General features: G+C 39.0%; 1 protein-coding gene across 2 annotated transcripts in view; it reads left to right on the top strand.

Annotated features, from left to right (window-relative positions):
- The first annotated feature begins 30 nt into the window (after positions 1 to 30).
- NME7 (NME/NM23 family member 7) overlaps positions 31 to 20,755 on the top strand; it is a 91,777-nt gene continuing 71,052 nt past the window's right edge. Inside the window, exons 1-2 of one of the 2 annotated variants that reach the window (XM_014947263.1) lie at positions 31 to 120; positions 18,141 to 18,248. In XM_014947263.1, the coding sequence (XP_014802749.1) occupies positions 118 to 120; positions 18,141 to 18,248 (111 nt within the window). In that variant the 5' untranslated portion in view covers positions 31 to 117. Of the gene's footprint in view, positions 121 to 15,644; positions 15,804 to 18,140; positions 18,249 to 20,755 lie in introns of those variants that run through there. The other variant, XM_014947264.1, reaches the window with a different exon arrangement.

Genomic DNA, 20,755 nt, shown 5'->3' with positions numbered 1-20,755 from the left:
TGGCCGAGTGGCGCTGGGGGCGGGGGCTTCGGTTGCCAGGGCGCGGGGCTTCGCGTGGCGTCACGTCGCGCTCGCGGCAGCCAGGGTGAGGCGGGAGGGCCGCCCGCCGCCATCGCCATGGTGAGCGCCGCCGCCGGGGGAGAGCCGGTTGGGGGGCGGGAGGTCGGGACGAGCGGGGCCGGGGGCTGTCGTGCCGGCCCCTTCCCGCAGGGCGAAGCTCAGCCCCGGGCGGGCGGCGCCGAGCTGCCGGAATAACGGCGGCGGGGCCCGCCCGGGGCTCCCCTTAGGGGCCGCCCTCCCGGGAGCGGGGCAGGGCGGGGTGGGGGTGCCGGCGCTGTCCCCCCGCTCAGCCCGGTGAGGTTTGCTCTGGCCCGAGGTCTGCCCTAGCCCTTCCCCTCGCTCTTTTCTGAGGGGTGTTGCCAGGCGCAATCAGCGGGTAATTTTAAACGGCCCTTGGGTCTCCGCGGTCCCCAGCTGGGAGGCGGCTCCCGCGTCCCGGTCGCCCTGGATTGGGAAGGGGCCAGCGGGAAGGCAGCTGGTGGATTTTAAGGAGGGGATGTGTTTCAGGTGCGACAGTCTTTGTTCTTGCCCGGATCGTCTGTTCAGTAACGTAAGGAAGGTGGCGGGATGGGGTTGCAGGGGCACTGGTGAAAACACAGCTTGCGCTGGTGAAACAACTGAGGGAATCCCCTTTGCCGAAGACCGTGTGCATAAACATCCTTTGAAAAGCTGATTAAAATGCAACAACTTCAAATTTTGTATTTTGTATTTAAACACATATGCAAGATACATATAAGAGCATGGCTGAGGCACCCGCTAGTGTGCTCAAGCAGCTCAGGTTTGCCCCAGCTTTTCCATCCTGTGTAGCAGCTTTGTTTGCACCTTCCTTTCCGAACATAAACTCAAGCCACTGTTCATTTTCAAGTACAGGGATTACAGGTCTTCTGTTTAATCCAGGTAAAATTGTCATTTTCCATTCCCATTTCGAATTTACTCATGTCGGCAGAAGTCCTGCTTTCTGAGTTCACCCAGGTGTCACTTGGGTAAAACCTTGGCTTTGTTGTAGTTGACTGTCGCTATGAGTGTGATCTGTTTCTAACCTCTCTTTATTTCTGAGGTGACGCTAAATTAACTGATTAACTAAAGGAGTGTTGAATGTTATAGCAACCTCTAACAAAACGTTTCATGGGGAATTTGTTTAATTTGTTTTGAAAAGGCTTCAGTGACAGGAACTGCATGATCTGTTGATGTAATGCCATTACATGATGATTTTTATAGTTCATCAACTTTTTTTTTTATATTCTATGCTGCAAATGATGCCAGTGATTACTTGGTCTATCCTTAGTGGGTATAAAGATATTCCATTTTTGTCTTTTACGTGCAGAAGAACTTGAAGATTACAGCTTTGCCCTTTCCTCTTTTCACATTATTCTACGCTAAACAAATTTTGTTATCCTAATATTTTCCTAATGATCATGTGTTCTTAAAGTTTAGATTTTTTTCCACTCTGCAGATTTCTCTAAATGTGGTGTTCAATCTGTACATTGTTGGCCAGCTGCTGTGTGTTTCACTGCTGCTGAACAGGGCAAAATACCTGTTTCTTGCATCTTAGATCTTCATAGTGCCAAGTTTGCACTGTAGCTCGTTGCACTCTCACTCTCTAATTATAGCTCAATGTAACTTTCAGATTTTTTTCCTTTGTTTTTATTGTCTGGCTAATTTTTCCCCTTGTATTTGAATTTGTTTTCATGGTCATCGTAGTACTTTGCGTCTGTCTCTAAAGAATTTTTTGGATCATCGTTTTGTATCCAGCTTGTGTTTATTAAACTGCTTGCAATCTTTCCCATGTTAGTTATCAGCCCAGATTCTGACAGTGTGCTTTCTTAGTTCATTGTCAGTGAAATAAGGAAAATATGAAATAAAGCTAGCTGCATGAAAGATCATTGTGTAACCCCATTTGACTCCCAGTTTGCAAGAGAAGTACTTCTAATTATTTCTTCATATAGTTGTCATAACTGCTCTTCGGTTTAGGCCATAATTCCCTATGCAGCTTGTCAGACTCTCAGGTGACTTAGATTAAAAGCCCAATCAAAGCCAAATTTGTCACATCTGTGGCTTCTCCCATGCTCACTGTGTCAGAAAAAGATTTGTTCTTGGCAAATTCATATTATCTGCTTTTTATTTTCATATTTTTGTCTTAGATACTCAATGAGTGACTGCTTAATAACCCATTCTGTTACCTTCCCAAAGACTGCAGTTAGGTTAACTGTCTCTCTTGTGCTTCTCCAATGAAGCTCACTCTCTTCTGGTTTTCTCTGGCCTTTCAAGTGTTACAGAGTTCTGCTTGTTTCTTTCATACCTACAAAGCCACCAATTTTCCCACTCATGTCCACTTCCTCCTGTTGGTTTCCTAAAATACAGTAAGAATAATTTGGTAGCCAGAAGATGATGGGAAAATAGATGTTTTTGGAATCTGTGCTGCCCAGTTAGGTGTGGACACAGCACCCTGGGAAAGGGATAAGTTATGTGACTGTTGGACAGCACAACTTCACACACCTGATCCATCTCAAACATTTTGAAAACATTTTTTCTCAGGAATCAAAAAATAAATGACTCCTTTACAATGGATTCAAATACTGATTTACAGGCTGTAGATCAATACAACCTATATTCTGAAAGTAATGAATTTTCTGCTAGAAAGCTTGACCAACCCTTAGTACTGTGTTGCTTCCAGTCAGTTGTATGGATTACATTAGTATATACCTACTCAGAAAAAAAACTGTTACAACTCCTATCATGGCCATAGAAAGAAAAATGTAATGACTTCCAGTGGCATCAGTTTGGAATGTTTGTGTTAGACTCTATACTTCAGTCATATGGAAGCAGCTCACTGGAAGTAGTTGTGTGTATTGTAAAACTGGGCACAAAACTGTGGTGGAAGCTAAGGTAAGAGGAGAACTGTTCTGAAATATTCTGCAGTTTGTTTTTTTTTTCTGTGACAGCACTTTGGCTTAAAGTTCCAGCTGATCACCAGAAAATGGTTTTCATTGTCATAAATTGATTTGAAATACTGCCATCTGTAGTACAGTCTGGGATCTTGATTGTACACGTGTGACACATGGCTGCTGTGGATGGTGAGCAGTAAATTCCCACAGGGAAACCTGTGTATCTCCATCTGAGATGTGCTGACTCACTTGGCTGCTGGAATGCATTATGAATGCATTGCTCTTTAATGCTGTCTTTCATGTAATCACATGCAGAGACATGTTGGACCATCATCCTAATAACATTACTTTCTTTCAATTAATGAGTTTGGTGCACTCTGACACTTGAAAGTGTTCCATATATAGAAATACAGCATTTGCCAGAGAGCAGTGGCTTGTGTACACGAGCAGCATGTCACACAGATACAGAGTCTTATTGCACTTGGAGAGGCTGTTGTGCAATTTTCTTTCCCTCCACTCTTTAAAACAATTATTCTTACCCCTGCACACCTGACAACTGCAGCCTACATTACAAAGACTCTTTGAACAACAGGATAGACAAATATTATTTTATCTTGCCCATAACAAATACGAGGCGCATAAAAGCCAAGTGACTTGTCAAATATGATGCCATCTGGCTCTGATTTTGTGGATACAGAAGTGCATGGTTAGTGGAATTTGAGCATCCAACTACCTTAGTTATTTTTGCGAAGTTGGGAAAAAATATATATGAGGCAGACTTTCCTGGAGTAGGTTGCCAGAGCTTGCAGTCATGTAATTTTGACCACAATCTTGAATATATCTGGAGATGAACAGTTCATCTCACTTCAACAGAAAATTTTACAACTTAAATGTTTATCATTGATACTATTATTATCATCGGTTCATTGGTAAAACCCTCAGTTTAAAGAATATCAGCATGGAAATCCTCACTTGAGGGAGGAAAAATGAGTGACTTCTTAGAACTTCATCAGTGGATAGGACTTAGTTCATGTTTTGGAAAATGGATCCTAGAAAATAGGAAGTGAATCAGCTGGTTTTAAAACTTGACAACAGTGAGTCCCGAGTTCTTCATGGTCCACTATATCATGGTGTGATCATGTTTTCAGCTGAAGGAAATAAAGGAAGTATAGCTCAGGGGCCAGCTGTGGAATATACCTTTGTTTACAGGAGTTTCATTTGGGAACTAGTAATCCCAACAGCACTGGATTAGCTAGTAGAATGGGATGACTTTGGTGAAGAGCTGTCATTCAGAGCTGATCATATTAAACAGACAAAACTCTTTCCTGCCTTTCCTGAATAAGTGCACATTTATAAAGGAAGTTTAGTGTACTTCTTGTTGCAAAATAGTTGCCATTTAAAAAAAATTAAAAAGGGTAATTTTAACTCTTCCAGGGAAAGATGCAAAATGTCCCCAAAAGACATTGTCCTAATGCTTGAGAAGATTGGCTTCTTTGGTCTTAAAACAAGACTCAGTTTCACTAGAGTGCCAGCTGGTGATTACATTGATTTTGATTTTTTTCTTTTCAGCTGCAAAGCAGCCTACCGTTTCAGTTGTAAGCTCGCATGACAGAACTAACCACAAAGACAAGCTACTTAATAGCTAACTGTTGTTTGCAGCATTTCATCACAGGGAAAAACAAAACATGGTATGCAGCGCGAAGAATAAATAAGCAAAATACTGTCAGGTAGTCTTTAAATGCTTATTGCATGGTGAGTCTTCCTGTGAGCATGAAAAATATGACCATGGTTTCTTCTTGAACTAGTGTTTTCAAATACTGCTAATTTACTTCTTGAGCAGATACGCTATGTACAATGCAGAAGATGTAGCTGATAAAATAAAAGAACTTTCAGCCCTCTGTCAGCCAAATCAAAACTGCTAAAAATAAAACTTTCCTTTGTTCCAGGAGCTCATTTTGGGTTTGATGCTGCAATCTTTACAGGCTATATTAAATACCACCCTACAAATATAAAGTTGACAGTTTCAGAATCCATGGGTTAAATTGCTAGCCAAGTCTTGGCTTTGTCTTGCAGAAATTGCCATCTCTCTAAAAGTAGTTTTAGATGTTTATAGCTCTTCTGATGGAGTGGCTCAAATAGTTGATAGTATGATGGTCAAAGTTAACTAGCATTACCTAATGATAAATTCAATACCAATCTCCCTTTATCACCCAGAGTAGTTTCTCTGGATTCTTTGGGTTGTAGGTGCAGTTCTTAATAATCTTGACACATCTTTTCTAATTGTCTGCTGGTTTGTTGGTTGTTTTTTTTTTTATGTTGTCAGGAACTGAAGAAACTCAGGAGTTACTCATTGAACCATTGACAGGAAAAAAGAAAAGTTACATACTTTCCTTTCACTTGGCAATAAAAAAATAATTGGATTTGATGACAGATCCAGTGGTTATTTAGAGAATTGTTTCAGGCAGATTTGATGTGGATAAAATTTATATTTAAGAATGTTGTGTCAGAGCTCTTAACTTTTTGAAGGCACATCTGGACTGTTGTTAATATATGAACCCAACAGATCTGTGTAGGCTTTGGAGAAGCTTGGAAGGATGGACGTTACCTTTGCACAAGGAGTTTCCAAGCTGTAATAAGAATGATGAAGTTGTTATTTAGGTTGGAAGTGACCTCCAACATGCTCAAAACAGGTCTAACCAGACCAGGCTGCTCCAGGCCGAGGCCAGGCAAGTCCTGAACATCTCCAAAGATGGAGATTGCACACCTCCTCTGGGTAGCCTGTGCCAGTGTTTGACTACTGTCCTGATAATTTTTTTCCCCCTAATATGTAACTGGAATGTCCCGTGTTTCAACTTGTGTCCTTTGCATTTTTTGCTATCACTGCGCACCTTCAAGAAGAGTCTAGCTCTGCCTTTTTGCTGTCTTTCAGTTGGGTAATTTTAGACAGCAGTAGGGTCACCCTCAGCCTTCTCCTCTCCAAACTGAGCAGGCCTGGTTCTGCCAGCTTCATCTTGTGTGTTGTGTTCTCCAGCCCCTGGCTGTCTTGGTGGCCAGTGGCTAAACACTACAAACTGAACCTTTTCTGTTTCTTCTGTTCGATAGTGTCAGTTTTGTTTAACCCAAGGTAATAGCACTCCTCCAAAAAGTGTTTTTGGCTGTTCAGTTGAGCATTTTAGTGTCAGTTTCTAAAATATTATGGTGATCTAGCATATCCAGGTGAGATACTCTGTCAGTCATTAACTGGCTGGTGAGAAAGAGTGGTAGTAGGGAACACCCGTCTCTGTGAGTCTGAAGGTAGCTTTTTCCATGAACATTGACTTTTAACTATAATTATGGCTACCAGGAATAATCACCAAAAGTGCTATTTACTGGAAGTACTTGGCCTAATCCTCCCAAACTATTTTGTGTTCATTTGTGTCCTCACACAGATGGAAACCAGAGACACTGGTGCCTAAGCAACACGCCAAGGTTACTCGGTAGCATTTTGTGAGAGGAACCTGGTAGTTCTCTCTCGGCCAACAAAATGGAAAGAAAAAACAGTGTAGGGTTTGGTAAAGGGAGTCTATTTTTTTATAGCTGGGCTTTGGAACACAGTGGCACAGCTTAATACTAAGAATGAGAGTTTAGCAAGTATGTGCATTTATAATGAGAATATCCCTCAATCAGATGAGCAGATACAAAAGGTAGAATTTTCTTTTTTCTTGCTCTAATGCCTCGTAAGTCTGTCTGTGAGCACTAGAGGGTGCTCCTGTATTTGCAAAGAAGTGGCTCTCTCCGGAGATTACCTTCCCAGGGAGTCTATTGCATGTTCTTCATTTGCATGGGATTCTTCAATAATTGTAGCTACCTTAATTATTTTTTAAAAATCACACTTTTTCTGCAGAATATTCTAGCACGCTTGGAAAGAGAGCCACATATAAGAGAGGTCTTCACATGGGAAGGGGGGAAATGTGGGCGTGCGTGCTTGCGCTGTATTACCTGTTCCTCCACATGAACATACACCCATAAGTATGATCCTTCACTAAACTTAGTATCCCTCCTATTCTGCTCCTTTCTATATATTTCTTCTCTTACTGTAGTATGTAGGAGAAGGACCATATTAGGCTGCATGTGTTTTAGTTACATAATAGCAATGCTGCCCTTGCCCTGTCTGATGTTCTCCATTAAGGCACCCTCTTTGGTAACTGAACCGTGGCCTTTAAGTCTGAACATCCCCAAATCACTGAGGAGGAGGGGAATGGATCCAATCCTGGCAGCTACTGATGTTCTGGCCTAGCAGTGATTCCTGGCGGCGACTGCAGAGGCAGCGGACTGGGCAGCATTAGCAGCCCTGCTCTGACTCTTTCCACAGTCGTCTGGTTCCTGTGCTTCAGGGAAGGGTCTGCAGAAGCAGGAAATGAGGATGAACTAATTGACCTCTGCCATGTTTTCAGCAAAACCAAGGGGCATTTAAAATGCCTAAATAGCATGGATATTTTAGCTATTAAATCTTGCTCTCCTTCCATGAAAGGAATGATGAGATTATTCCCATTTTACAAATAGATAAAGTGGGAAATACAGCCTCCTTTTTCTAAAAGTACTGAAGGTCAAATGCGCTAATGCAGGGGGCAGCTGTGAAGGTAGAATTAAGCAATTTGAGCAAAACTATGTATGGGAATCTCTTAGTCACTGCCTGCATCCAGCAGAGACTTTTGCATCTCTGGGGAATAATGTAGTCTGCTCAAAACTGTGATGACAAAAGTCGCATGCTCTGGGAGAGAAAGAAATCTTTGAATTGCAGAACAGATCCTCATAAGATGAACTGGCAGTGCTTAAGAACATGATTATAATTACCTACTTTGCTTCCTTTCCCCCACAAAAATTTTTACTTTTTGACAACTTTACTAATGGGAAGTTGCTGAATAGCTTTTATCATGAGAACCTTCTGTTCACATGTAACTTGTCACATATCTGACTTCAAAGTAAAGGATATGTGACCATGACATCTGTACTAGCTGAAATATGGATTTAGTCCAACCACCTTAAAATTAATAGTTGACACAATCTGAGAAAAAAATAGTATTTTAAGATCAACATTTTGTTATACAGTAGTGCAGACAAAATGCTTGCTTTGAGTGGCTACAGTGGTGAAATAAGAAATGTGTCAGCAGAGTTGTTTGCCTGTTTCATAGGATCGTAAACTGTTACTTGGCTGTTATAAACTCTGACTGTTCAAGGCAGATACAGCATGTGTGGTCCATAGAGCATTCACATGAACTCCTGGGTGCTAATGCTCGCGCTATCATCTGACTGAAGAACCCTCTCTCCCTTAGCTATGATTCCAAGGCAACCAACCAGTTCTTGTTAAAAATGCCTTTCAGAAGATTATGATGAGCTGAGATAATCTGAAGATGCTGCAGGCATTATACTACTTTGAAGGGCTGTTGACAGCTTTGGTTCAGGATTTGTAGGTGTTTCCTTTCAAACTTCTACTTCGAACTCATAACTTTCTGAAAGTTTAACCATTCTGTTTGAAATTTTCCAGACAGATTCTACTGGAGATTGCAAATTTAATGGAAAACTTGAATAAGAACTGGGGGGGGGGGGATGGAAAAAATTTCAGAATCCTAATTTAGAAAATATAATAAATTCAGTGTTCCTCTGAAGAACTTTAGATCTGATAAGATTGGAAAATAAGAGCTGAAATTTCGTCAGTGGAACAGTCTCTATAGAAGAAGGCTACCTTTGAGTATTGCCATCAACTTTATTGTTGGGGCAAATTTTGAGCCTTTCAAAAGTTTTTTTTTTTCCCTGTAAGTACATTATAGGTTGAATCATGTAATGGGATGTGCACAGCTCATTGTATGTATAGCCCTGTTTCCCTTTCTGGGATCACATGCAGACACTAACCTCATGGTTCAAAGTCAGAGACCCAGCATTCAGCAGCTGATCATGGCAGCACTAGTTCTGCCATTACTGACTGATCAGGTGCAAAGCACCTAAACTTTATACTCAAATGTAATTATGTGAGATGACCTGTGTTACAAATGCTGTTCTGAGTCCAGGAACAGCTCTGCTTTTGCTGAAATCACCATCAGACTCTTGAGTTAGTGGAGGCAGATAGGCACGTGCTGAGCACTACTGACTACTCTTAGAGGAATTACCTGTGATCATGTAATTAAGAGTACAATAATATAACTTATGATCTGCAGCTTTATACAGCGCATCTTGTAACATGCATCAAATGGTGACGTATTCCCCTAAAGACAAGGTTTAGCTGGTCTTTTAAAGCTAAACCCATCTTCACAGACCAGTGAACAGCAGTATGGCATCCTTCATGTGTTTTAGAGAAATTATTTTCCATAATTAGAAAAACAACATGAATCCCGTAACTAACTATAACATGTAATTGCAGAGGATTGAAGTTAATGGTTGAGGATTTGAATTCTTGATTTCCTTATATAAGAGGTGGGGAAAAAAAAGAATAGGTTACACTAATCATGCCTACACGCTTCATAGGAAGCTTGCAGAATTTACATAACCTAGTAGTAAAAGAAGATTTCTTGCTTAGTAAACTGACAGAACAGCCAGATAATTTCACTGATGTGAGGTGGGATTGCAGATTTCTAAATTTGAGAGGAAAATTCAGGGCCTTCAGCCTTCTAGAGCTGTGTTCATTACAACTCCTAAGCATGTGCAAATGAATTCCTGAACTGAGATTGCCATCCACAAGGAAGATTGACTTGGTTAGTGGTACAGAGACAGAAGTATCCCTATGTTACTTGGCAACAGATGGTCCAGGCAGCAATAACCATATGAACATGCATAGTCCAAAAGGTATGTCTAGAAGCCTAGATACCAGTAACATTAGGATTCAAATAATTGTGGATTTAAAAGAAGTAGCACCTATTTGCAGCAGGGTAAATGTAAATGTAGAAATATAAGTGTCTGACTCAATAGATTTCCAAAGGTGATTAAGAATTTTAGTAATTTAACGAATACTTAATTAATTTGAATAGTTTTATATAATTTATGTGAAATTTTCAATAGGCAGGATTTGCTGTCTACAATGAGAGGATAAAAAGTGATATGCTTGCAAAATTCACCAGTTAGCTTCTGAATATGAGATTTAGATTGCGAATCATCTGTAGTCAAGACATTGTCATGAAAATTGTGGTTGCCAGATGCTTCTCCATTTGAAAAGCGATCTTTTGATTTTTTAATATTTTTTTTCTTTTTAACTAAAGAAAAGTCTATTGAGAAAGCGATGGGAGGTCCAAGAGCAGTGAGGGGGCTGCAAAATTGGAGTTCTAAAAATTATACCAGCTCGTGTGTCAGAAACATGAATAGAAGAGGAGGAGGAAAATGAGTTTTAAGAGACAGAGCTAATTGAGTGCTCTATCTACATGGTGTTGTGGATTTAAGTTTTGCCTGGAAAATATCCTGTATAATAGGAACTGTGATGGTAGAAAATGGGTTGAATAACACAACTTAATAAGCATGCACTGCTGAGGAGTCATTTTGGGATTTAAGGTGCATTACAATGCTGAAAATGAGAGCACTTTCTGCCACTCAGTGTTATTTGTTAAATACCACCGGTATGTCTGAAGTCTCTTGTTTCTGTCTTGCAAAGTTGTTAATAACATTTAATGGCTTAGTTGCTTCTGCACTTTTTTTCCCTTGGCTTTTCTTTCACAAATGGAGATTTTTCTTTTAAAGAATTATTGTTGATGGAAAATTTCTTGTAGTGTGCAATAAGAATTTTTCATACATCTGCTTTCAGCCTGTTTGCCTCAGAAAACCAAAGTTGGTGTGATCACAATCTGCTTGTGTGTATACGACCAGTATCTTGTGTCTTAAGTTACGCACACACACAGAGAAAAATTTCAGTCAGATCTGCAGAGGGATAATGATGTTCCTCCAGGCTTCATGAGAATGCTCTAAAGCATCTCTAAAGAAAGATTTACGTGTGAGTGCAACCCTAGTTAGACATCAGAGAATCCAGGTGGTTACGAGCCTTTCTTCAGTGCCTGGGCTGAAAAGAGGCTGTGGTCAAAACAGTCAGGGAGGAGAAACATGAGTATAAAGAACTAGGCCTCATTATTTCTTGTGCTTGCAGAAGTGCTTGTCATTTAGTAATGACAAGGAGTCCTAATGAAAGGCAGAGACTAGTGGTTGGGAAGTGTATTTGCTTAAGATTGTTGCCTGTTTTAGTTAAACATACTGTCCTTGTTCAGTCAAACCGGAGGGCATACAGTGCCTGGAAGCTACAAAGGTAGACATGTTTGATGAAGAAGCAAGTGGTTTGCTCAATGATAAAGTGACACCATACATTTTGTTAAACATTCCTTTGCTCTCTGAGGTGCATCTCGCTGTAGCAGTCCGGGCATAGATTGTATAAAAGGAAGTTAAGTTGTGTATTTTGTGTAAGCAAGAATTGCTTCACAGCTTTTGCAGTGCAAGTATCCCTTTTATTTACTAGTGCCCAGAGCGTGGCAAGCCCTCCCATAATAAGTATTTTGTTATAACTGGAGAGGAGGCGGTACAAAATGTTGGGTCGACTTGTCTGACAATGCACAGAAGTCCATGAATAGCTGGGAATGCAGGAATCCCAGTCCCGTTTTCTATTTTCCATCAATATTTATTTATTTATTTTGTTTATTATTTGTTTAATTTGTTAATATTTATTTGTTTGTTCATGATTTCTGCTACCTGCCCCCCCCAGGTGACAATTGATTGCACAGATGGAGTAGGAAAGCTCATTAAATATTTTAGCATTTACTAATGCCATTTAGCTTGATACATCCTGTTTGAGGTCTTGACTTCATTTTATGTGAAGTTTTTTTAGAGATACCGATTGTTTTAAGTGTTTTTTCCTCTTTCAGCTTTGTAGAGTTATCTGCAGGGGACTGTCACATTTGAGATGTCCTTACATGACAGAAAAGCACTCCTAACCAACTGGTTGAGACAATTTTTAAAGCTCACTGAGGTTACTTTTTTTTTTTTTTTTTTTTTTTTTTAAAAAAAAAAATGAAATATTTAAGGCATAAGAAGGGTGTCATGGGTTGTACTTCTAGGTCAAATGAAACTTACTTGAAAGACTCCTGGATCCTTTCCTTCCATGGGAAATTAGGAGATGAGAGCAGGTCATTTGTAAAGTCATGCTGGTTGTCTTGATTCCTTATAAACTGAGGGATAGATGAGGCTGGAGGGGAGAGAAGTGGAAACAAGACCCTCCCCATTTCTGACTCTAGACAGTAAAATTTGAGCTGTGGAAGAGGAGGTGCTTTTATATGTAAAAGAAAACCTGGGAGGAGGAAGAGCTTGTTTTGTTACAACTTTGGCATTGAAGTTTTGGGTTGTTCTTATTTTCGTCATCAAACATCCCTTTTGAAAATGGTTGGGTGAAAGCTTTAAATCCTATGAAACTTTTTTTTTTTTTTTTTTTTTTTTTTTTCAATCTGACGTTCTGAATTCAGGAACATTCAGTGCTACTTGGAAAGCTGGGCGTGCTGCCGGGTCTCCAGTTCCCTAGACAGATGCACCTAAAAGCATTCAGCTGTAAATAAAGCAGAGGTAGCCAGATGTTAGAGTGGGAGAACAGGAAAGCTAATAACAGCAAACCATTTAGAGCAATCAAAAGTATTCCTCTCTTAAGAAAGCAGGTGATACTGTGACAATGCTTTTACCTTTGGCCTGCTGGGGCAGTATAAGACTGTGAGTAGCTGCCTTTGCAGATAATGAAGATAGATCTGGCCAAAATTTGTGACTCTTGCTCCTCAGACTAGGAGTTTATCAGTTACTTTCTTTTCATTTGTGCTTAAGTCCTCTCACAGTAGAGTTAAATCCAAAAAGTGGTGATTGGTCTGGAGGATGAGTGATCAGTGATTTATGACCTTTGAGGAACTGTTTCAAATAATTCATAACAGGACTTAGGTACCTGCTGTTAGAGGTTGATCATACATCTACAACAATAACTTCTGGACCCAATTCTAAGAATAATGTTCTTGATAAAGGCAGCTGGTCACATCCTGCACTTCAGCCCACTGTCTGAAGAGCATCAGGCCAATGTCTGTCTAAGGAATGCACCAACACATACAGCACTAGTTATTTTTTTGTAGAACCTATGAAGAGGTAAGACAAGGAGAAAGATACCTGTTGACTGGCCATTTCTACAAATTATATTTATTGCCAAAGAGAGTGGTTGGCAAACTTGCATGAATTTGTGATTTTTTTCTCTTTTTTTTCTAAAAGTGTGAGCAGTATGTTATATATATCTATATCTAAAAGATATAGATATTGTATCTAAAAGCATTATGTTAATGCATAAGCAGACTACCTGATGTTGGAGTCAGTGAGCCTCACAATATCTTCATCTGAAAAGTTTTAAAATAATTTGTATCCTTGTCCTTTGATACCATGTCATTTTTTACAAAAATATTCTTGCTCTTCCAAAATATTTTTTGAGAGTGCTACCAGCCTGGTTTGTCGGGGAGGGCAGGTTGTGAAAAAAATACTTATCTTAAAGGTATCGCCAGAATTCTAGAAAGTTTCAGGGTAGTCTTTCCAGAAATTTTTTTATATATATATATATTAGGAGAAATACCCATTCAGTGTGAGAATTGATCCTGTCTGCTGGTCCATCCAGTTCCCAGTAGTTTTCATAGAAACAGCATAATTATTAAGATCAGTGCTTGACTGCAGTTTTTCCCTGTGACGCACACAGTTTTACAAAATATAGAATAGAGATATAAAGATGGATCCTTTTGGCTCTGATTCAGCTTTTGCTGAGGTTCGTGCAGTCTTTTTATTGCTTCGTTGGGAGCTGATTCAGGTCCTTCTATTATTTTTCTCTATGCTTTGATTTCAGAGCCACTGAGTCACTGAGAAAATCGAAGGTGCAGCAGACACGAAGCTGCCCACTTAAAATGTAGCAATACTCTTCACGATTCCTAAACTTGTAAATATGTGGGCAACAGGCCAAGAGCCTGTGTCAAATCTGCCAGGCATATTGAAGTTACTGATAGCGTGTATAAGCCTCATAGAGACCAGATGGCTAATACTGTGTAAAGATGGACTTTCTAGATAACTCAGGGTATTACTAATTTTAAGAAATATTTTGATATTGTTTCATGTGGAGTTTCTTGAGTAGTGAGCAAAGGGGTTATGATACATTGCAGACTGATAACTAGTTTAAGTGCTAGTTTTTTTGTAGTCAATTACAGATCACAGAGATTACAGCTCAAAAGTACGAAGTGACACACCGGCAGAAAAAGATTAGCTACAGGCTTACTGATGGGACAGAATTATCTGTGTAACAGAAAAAAAGTAAGTGATGCAAAAGGCAGGATCCTAGTAAAAATATGTTGCCCTTATAATAGCAAGAGGAATCATAAATTGCCCTTCCCTTAGATTGGGTTAGGTCTGGGTTTATATGATCATCAGAAAAAAATTCTGTAGCTCCTGATTCCCTGTTTTCTCCACTGTAAGAGAAAATCTAGGATGAAATTTCTAGTCAAAACTCGAGGAAGAGGACAGAAATACTCACTCCAGAACAGTAAATAGAGTGGCAGTCAGGAGGCATCTTGAAGCTGGGAAAACCAAATCCAGATGTATGTTCTGCATGGTTCAGACCAGAGGGATAAAACTGTTTTTTCACCTTCCAATCCAAGTTCCTTGGTCCCTGAGCTGCTGTTCTATCGCCGTTGCTTTTCATGAAAACCTTTGGAAGATCTGCTTTTGTTTTACTGCGGAACAGAAGTCCTTTGGAAGTCTAAAAGGTTTATAGGTCAAAACATTTTCTGTCCAGCTTGCTAAGTGTTCTGCTTTCAGGTTATGAGCTTCCTTGCCAGCTGTGTTCCAAATGGTTTCCCTTTGCAGCAGAGTTTTCTGTGAGCACAGTTCTTTCATAAATGCTTGGATTTAGCTTCTAGAACTTAGTCCCATGCTAGCTAAGGGTGACTGCTTCCCCCATCACTTTCAGAACTAAGTACATAAGTTAATTTTTTTTAATTCAGCTGTACTTCAGTGAATGTTTCTCATGTGCACGGAGCCATCCTACTGCATATTCACACATAGTAATATAAACAAAAAAGCGTAAGCTAGCAAAACCTACACAAGCATCCAAATGTTTTTCTGTGCTGCTTGTAAAAGAAGAAAGAAAAAAGTTCTTCTTTCCATATTCACAGTAGGTGAACTCTTGGCCTCACTGATTTAGCGGCCCTAGATTTTACTATGGAAGGTGGCTGTAAAAATTGAGCTGAAGACTGCTACTCTAAAATTATCATTATGTAAACATAAAGTGCACAGTCACTGCTGTTTTTTTTAGCGCTGATGATTTTTCCACTGATGCAAAAAGTTATGAAAAACTATTTCTCCCCCATTAGGTACTGCTTGGTTAATTGCGTAGTCATGAGAGCAGAGGCTATGTATGATTTTAATGAAGGTACAGTGTAGAAATGAATGGAAACTAATGCTTTAGAGCCAGAATTTTCTGAGTTATAATGTATTTATAGATTCTCTTGATGATTTGTTATTACTCAAGCTGTGCACAGTGATGTGATTTCACTAGTGACTAATGTTTTTCAGTCATTTTCTGGGGGAATGAGGTGCCAGGGCTCTCTGGTCAAGGGCTGTGAAATTTTCTGCTTTCAGGACTCTGTTGGTCGGGAGCAGCGTGGTGCATTGAACATGACAGCACTTGACAGGTCATTGCTGGTGTCTAATCACTTTCTGCTCTGGACAATTGTTTTCTCTCTGAGTTTCCTTTGTCAGGAGGATGAACAGAAGCCAAGGATGAAAATTAGCATGTCTCCCATAGTTCTTTCTCATCTTTGAGACTGCTGCCCACATTGCAGTCTAGAGCACACTGGTGAAAGGGTATGTAAGAAAGTTGTTTGCTGTACCAGTTCTGTTGACTAAGCAGTAGACTGATGGAAAACAAATGTTCAGGAAAGATAATTTCAGGGCTGTGAAGACTTAAAATTTTCTTGCAATCCTTACAATACGTGATGGGAATTGAACAGGTTTTTTTTGTTTGGTTTTTGCCTTCAAAGTCCTACTCCTGCATTAAATAAGTAAATAAAAGTTTCAGTGGCAGTTTTACAATGATGCCTGGTGAGGGCTTAACAGAATAGATTCACATTACTCCGTGTCATGATTGTATTCAGGATTGTCTTTTGTTTGTTTTAAGACTGCTTGCATGAATCTGCAATAGTAAAACTGCAGTCCTACTGTGGTTTACATTATACTTGTCTGGCAGGGTCTTCAGTTTGCTTTTAATATTGAATTTCTTCACTCTGCAATGTGTGCCTCTGAAACAATCTACCTGTTCACAAACATAATCCGTTTCCAATTAGTTTTACAGTGTTTCCCATAAGCTCTTTATTCTGATACTGTTATCTGCATTTGGAAACATTTATTGTGATAATTTTGTATTCATAAAGCAGAGGAAATCTTGGTTATGGCCTCGGGGAAGCTTTACAGACTTTGTTTTGGTCGTTTTTGAAAACTGTTAGCTCTCCATATTTTCCAGATTCAAAATAATAATCGATTCAAATTTTCTTGCTTACTGATAACATTACTGGGCATTTGGGGGTTAGTTCCATGGTGTTTTTCAAGTCTAAGTAGCATTTCTTACCTTGCCTTTGCTTACAGTGCTAAAAAAGAAGATAATACAGAATGTTCACTTCTGCCATTCAGCTGAAAAAGCAGCAGTGGCCAGAAGAGCTTGCTGAATAACAAATATAAATAGCTCAGACATTGCATTAAGATCTTATAAAATTAATTTCAAACAGATCTTAAAACTAAGGTTGTGTTAAAAGAAACAAAATCAGATCAATTCCTCACCAGACAAGACACAAAATGTAGTTTCTCACTGTAAACATGAAGGTGCCAATGACCGATACTGGTGACTAAGCGAAAAATCTAATGCTGTTTTCTTTTTTTGTTCACATAAATATATTACTTCCCCAAGACAAGTAAGCCTTTGGAAACTTTGGAATTTTTGCTTAAAAATTAGTAGCTTCTCTGGTAACTCCTACCTAGAAAATATTTTTTGAAGTGATGCTATAGTATTAAATAAGTAGCATGAAGCAATGCAATTATATATATGTCTTCATGTTATGAGGAGGCATTGATTAAAGACGGTGCATGCTGGTGTTGAAATGATGTTGTTTTCCAAAATCTGAAGGACTAAAAAGGTCTACATGTTTTCAACTTGGACTCTCAGTGGTATCTGAATGTTTAAGATATATAAGAAGAGTACAGATATACCTAAATATACAGATATATATAGATATAGATATACAGATATATACAGATACATCTAAAGAGTGGAAACCTGTGACAAGACTGTGCATACCCTCAGGAGTAGCAATCAGATTTAGAGGAGGTGTGGAAAATAAAAGTTTACAGCTCTATCTAACAGCTATCAAATGATTGATATTGCAGTATCAATAGCTAACAAACATAAACCACTAAGAGGTGCTAGAACTGCACATCCACGTGCATTGCATCGCCTTTGTGCTCACTTTCCTGTAGGGGGTTATACTCTGAAGAATGAGGAGCAGAGAGAAAAAGCTATGCATGTGGCTACAGTTTTAGAATTATGGCAGTCTAGCTTTATTGTCACACTCCTTAGGGGCAGAAAATGAGTTGTAGATGAGATCGGCCTATTTATGCTTAGTGTAAATTTCAGGAAGTAGTGAATCAAACCAATGTTGTCCTTAACTTGAACGTGTTTATCTCATCATTAGCAGAAATTCAGATATGACCGCTCAGGAAGAGGAAGGTGTTTTCTTGTAGGATGTGTAGAAAATGTGTTAAGATTCTATAATTTAGTTGTGAGCAAACATGTTCTTTTCAACAAATGAAAGTAAATTGAATACTTCCATAAAGTTAAGAAGTCCAACAACAACTTCTACAACAGTTCACGTTTCATAACTGATGAAATTAGAATCAGTTTTGACATTGCCTGGAAAACTGCCATGCCATTTCCATCATACTCAAAAGATGATAGCTAACAAGTGAAAAGATGTCACCAGCTGTGGTAAGCAGATGATGATACGCAGAGTGTCCAAGTGCATTTGCTAGTGATTTTTTTTTTTTTACTTTTCTGATAACAAATGCAAGGGAGTTTTCTATATGTGTGGTTTTACATATAAGATATGTATTCTTTCTGTAATAGCCCTTTCTCCCCACCTTTCTTTTTTCCAGAGTCATGATGACAGATTTGCTTTCACTGCTGAATGGTATGACCCAAATGCTTCACTCTTTCGGCGTTATGAACTTCTGTATTATCCAAAAGATGGATCAGTAGAAATGGTAAGAATAAAAGAAAAACTCTGTTGTCGTAAGTGTAATATCCAATTGAGCGGTTTGTAAAATGGCAAGCCACTGCCATGCCTATTAATTTTCCAGGTAAGGAAAATGTACTTTAAGACTTATATTGCTCTGTTTCTGAAACTAAAAGAAAAGCAAAAATTCAAGTTCACAGTGAAACATGTGGAAGAGCTTCCACGTTTATGATTTATTTTTTTTTCCTTAAAGCTCACTTTGGCTTAATTTTCACAAATCTGTTTTCATTCAATCTCTACTTGGGTTTCAGAATTGAAACTCAGCAGCACTAACCTACTGCTTGAGGAACATAAATTGAAGCTGATTCCAAACAGGGGAATAAGCTTCTGCTGGATTTTCAGAAGTCTCTGAAGAGTAAAATATAAAAGAGTCTTACCAAAGTAGAGGAAATGGTGAATTGCTCTTAAATTGTTTTTAATGAAAGTAAGGATATCTCAGACAGTAGGATGTAAATTTTTGCATCAATGATGATTGCACAGACCTTTGTGACATGTGGTTCATACAACTAATACCCATTGTTTATTGGTAGCAGGTTAAAACAAGCATTTTGCAGTAGCAGGCTTATATATAAAAATGTAATGTGTACTGTAAAGATAATTCTAGTAAACCAACCAATACTTTTTGCTTCCTTTTAGGAATGAGTGAATGGTTTGGATTAGTCTTTTCTGATTTTTATTGAAGACCTAGGGGTCTGAGAGTAGCCTAGATTTGGATATCCGCACTTAGTAATTTCATTATCAAACTTTAGTTTTCCTACTATAATATCAAATGCAGAAATAGGAAAGCTAGTGGAATCTGCCTTTTCTTACCCAAACTGCTGCTCACTGAAACCATGGTATTGACCTGTGTGAGGAGATGCACTTTGTCCATTTTACTGATAGTCTCTTTAAACAAACTCTGTCATGATGTTGTTGGTGTTTAAGTTAGTTCTTCATATCATGTCTGTGTGTGAGGATTTTTATTTTTTATTTCCCAGAGACAGTTTAGCTAATCAGTCAGGAGCCGTAATAATCTTCCTACACAACCATGTGTAGGCTGGCAAAATTGTTGTTCGTTTCACCTAGACGTCTCAAAACCAAGAGCTTTTAAGGTCTCTTGAGCTTCTTAATGCATTCAGCATCAAATACCTATAGCTTGGTAGACTTGCATTTTGCTAGTGTGTCCTTAGGTTAAGATAATATGGTGTGTACACAGTCAGGAATGTATATGGACTGAGTGTGATCACAACAGGAGTTAAAAAAGCAAAAATACATTTAACGCCTCTATAGAAGGAATATCTCAAAATCATTTTTGAAATGAGTTTGTGGACAAAGATTAAATTTAGACTTCTCTTCTGGATTTTTTTTTTTTTTAATTTCTACAGAATTTGGTACTCTGTATTACTGCCTAATTCTTCTGCATCTTTTTGTATCTTCCTGAGAAGATGACAACCCACTCTTACCTCTAATGTATCTCAGGAGAAGGGAGGTAATGGGTATGAGCCAACTTCTCCCTGCTTATGAGAAAGATGTTCCATCCCTTTTCCCACCTACTTGTCAATAGTTCTTTATCACACACCTCAGCTGAGGGTGGAGCAGAGCTGCTGACTTGTGTTACATGAAGTCCTCAGCTTTAATTTGCTTTCTCAGTTCTTCATGTCTTGGTTCCTGTGAAGAAAAATTACAGTGGGAATAATGAGACAAGTTTCCAGCTTGCTTTGCAGCTGGAAGAAAACAGCATAGGTTTTTGTCCAGGGACAGCAAGCAGCTCTTCTGATCAAACTGGATCTCTTGACAAAGGGATGCCCCATTCTCTGAATTTTCCATAGTTAATAATTCTCATGGGGAATTCTTTAAGCCTGAACAACTTTTCTTTCTACGGGAGATTTCCTAAAAAGGAGAGAAAAAAATCTTTAAAAAGGAAAAGGACAGAAGCTTAGCAGAGAACTAAGTTGCTTTGGATAATTAACTTCTACATGTATATGGGCAGAAGGGGAAAAATCCAAACAGTCTTACATTTCTTCTGCTGTGGCTTATACTTAGCTTTATAAAAAGGTCTTTTAAAAAGATCCAAAATTCTACTCTAAAGAAGAATTCTTTCACACAAGTAGATGCCTCCCCTTTATCTTCTGCTTGAGAAGAGAGAAACAGCTCAGGGTGCCTTTCTAGCAACTTTTAATTAAATAACCAGGTTTTTAGTCACAATATAGGAGAATTTAAATCTGGTCAAGTCAGATAATAGGCTTCCTGGCAAAGTCCAGGAAAAAGCGAGTAACTGAATTCAAGTGGGTTTTTTTCAGCATTTAGTCAGAGAAGGCTCTGGGGAGACCTTGTAGGAGCCTTCCAATACTTTAAGAGGGCCTACAGAAAAGCTGGAGAGGAACTCAGGGAGTGTAATGATAGGACAAAGGGTAACAGTTTTAAACTGAAGGAGGGTAGATTTAGATTAGATATTAGGAAGCAATAATTAGGATAGTGAAACAATGGTGTAATGAT

Source organism: Calidris pugnax, unplaced genomic scaffold, assembly GCF_001431845.1.
Source record: "Calidris pugnax isolate Ruff unplaced genomic scaffold, ASM143184v1 scaffold95, whole genome shotgun sequence".
Taxonomy (NCBI): Eukaryota; Metazoa; Chordata; class Aves; order Charadriiformes; family Scolopacidae; genus Calidris; species Calidris pugnax.
The sequence above is the reverse complement of the archived record's forward strand: the minus strand, read 5'-3'. Positions and strand labels throughout refer to the sequence as shown.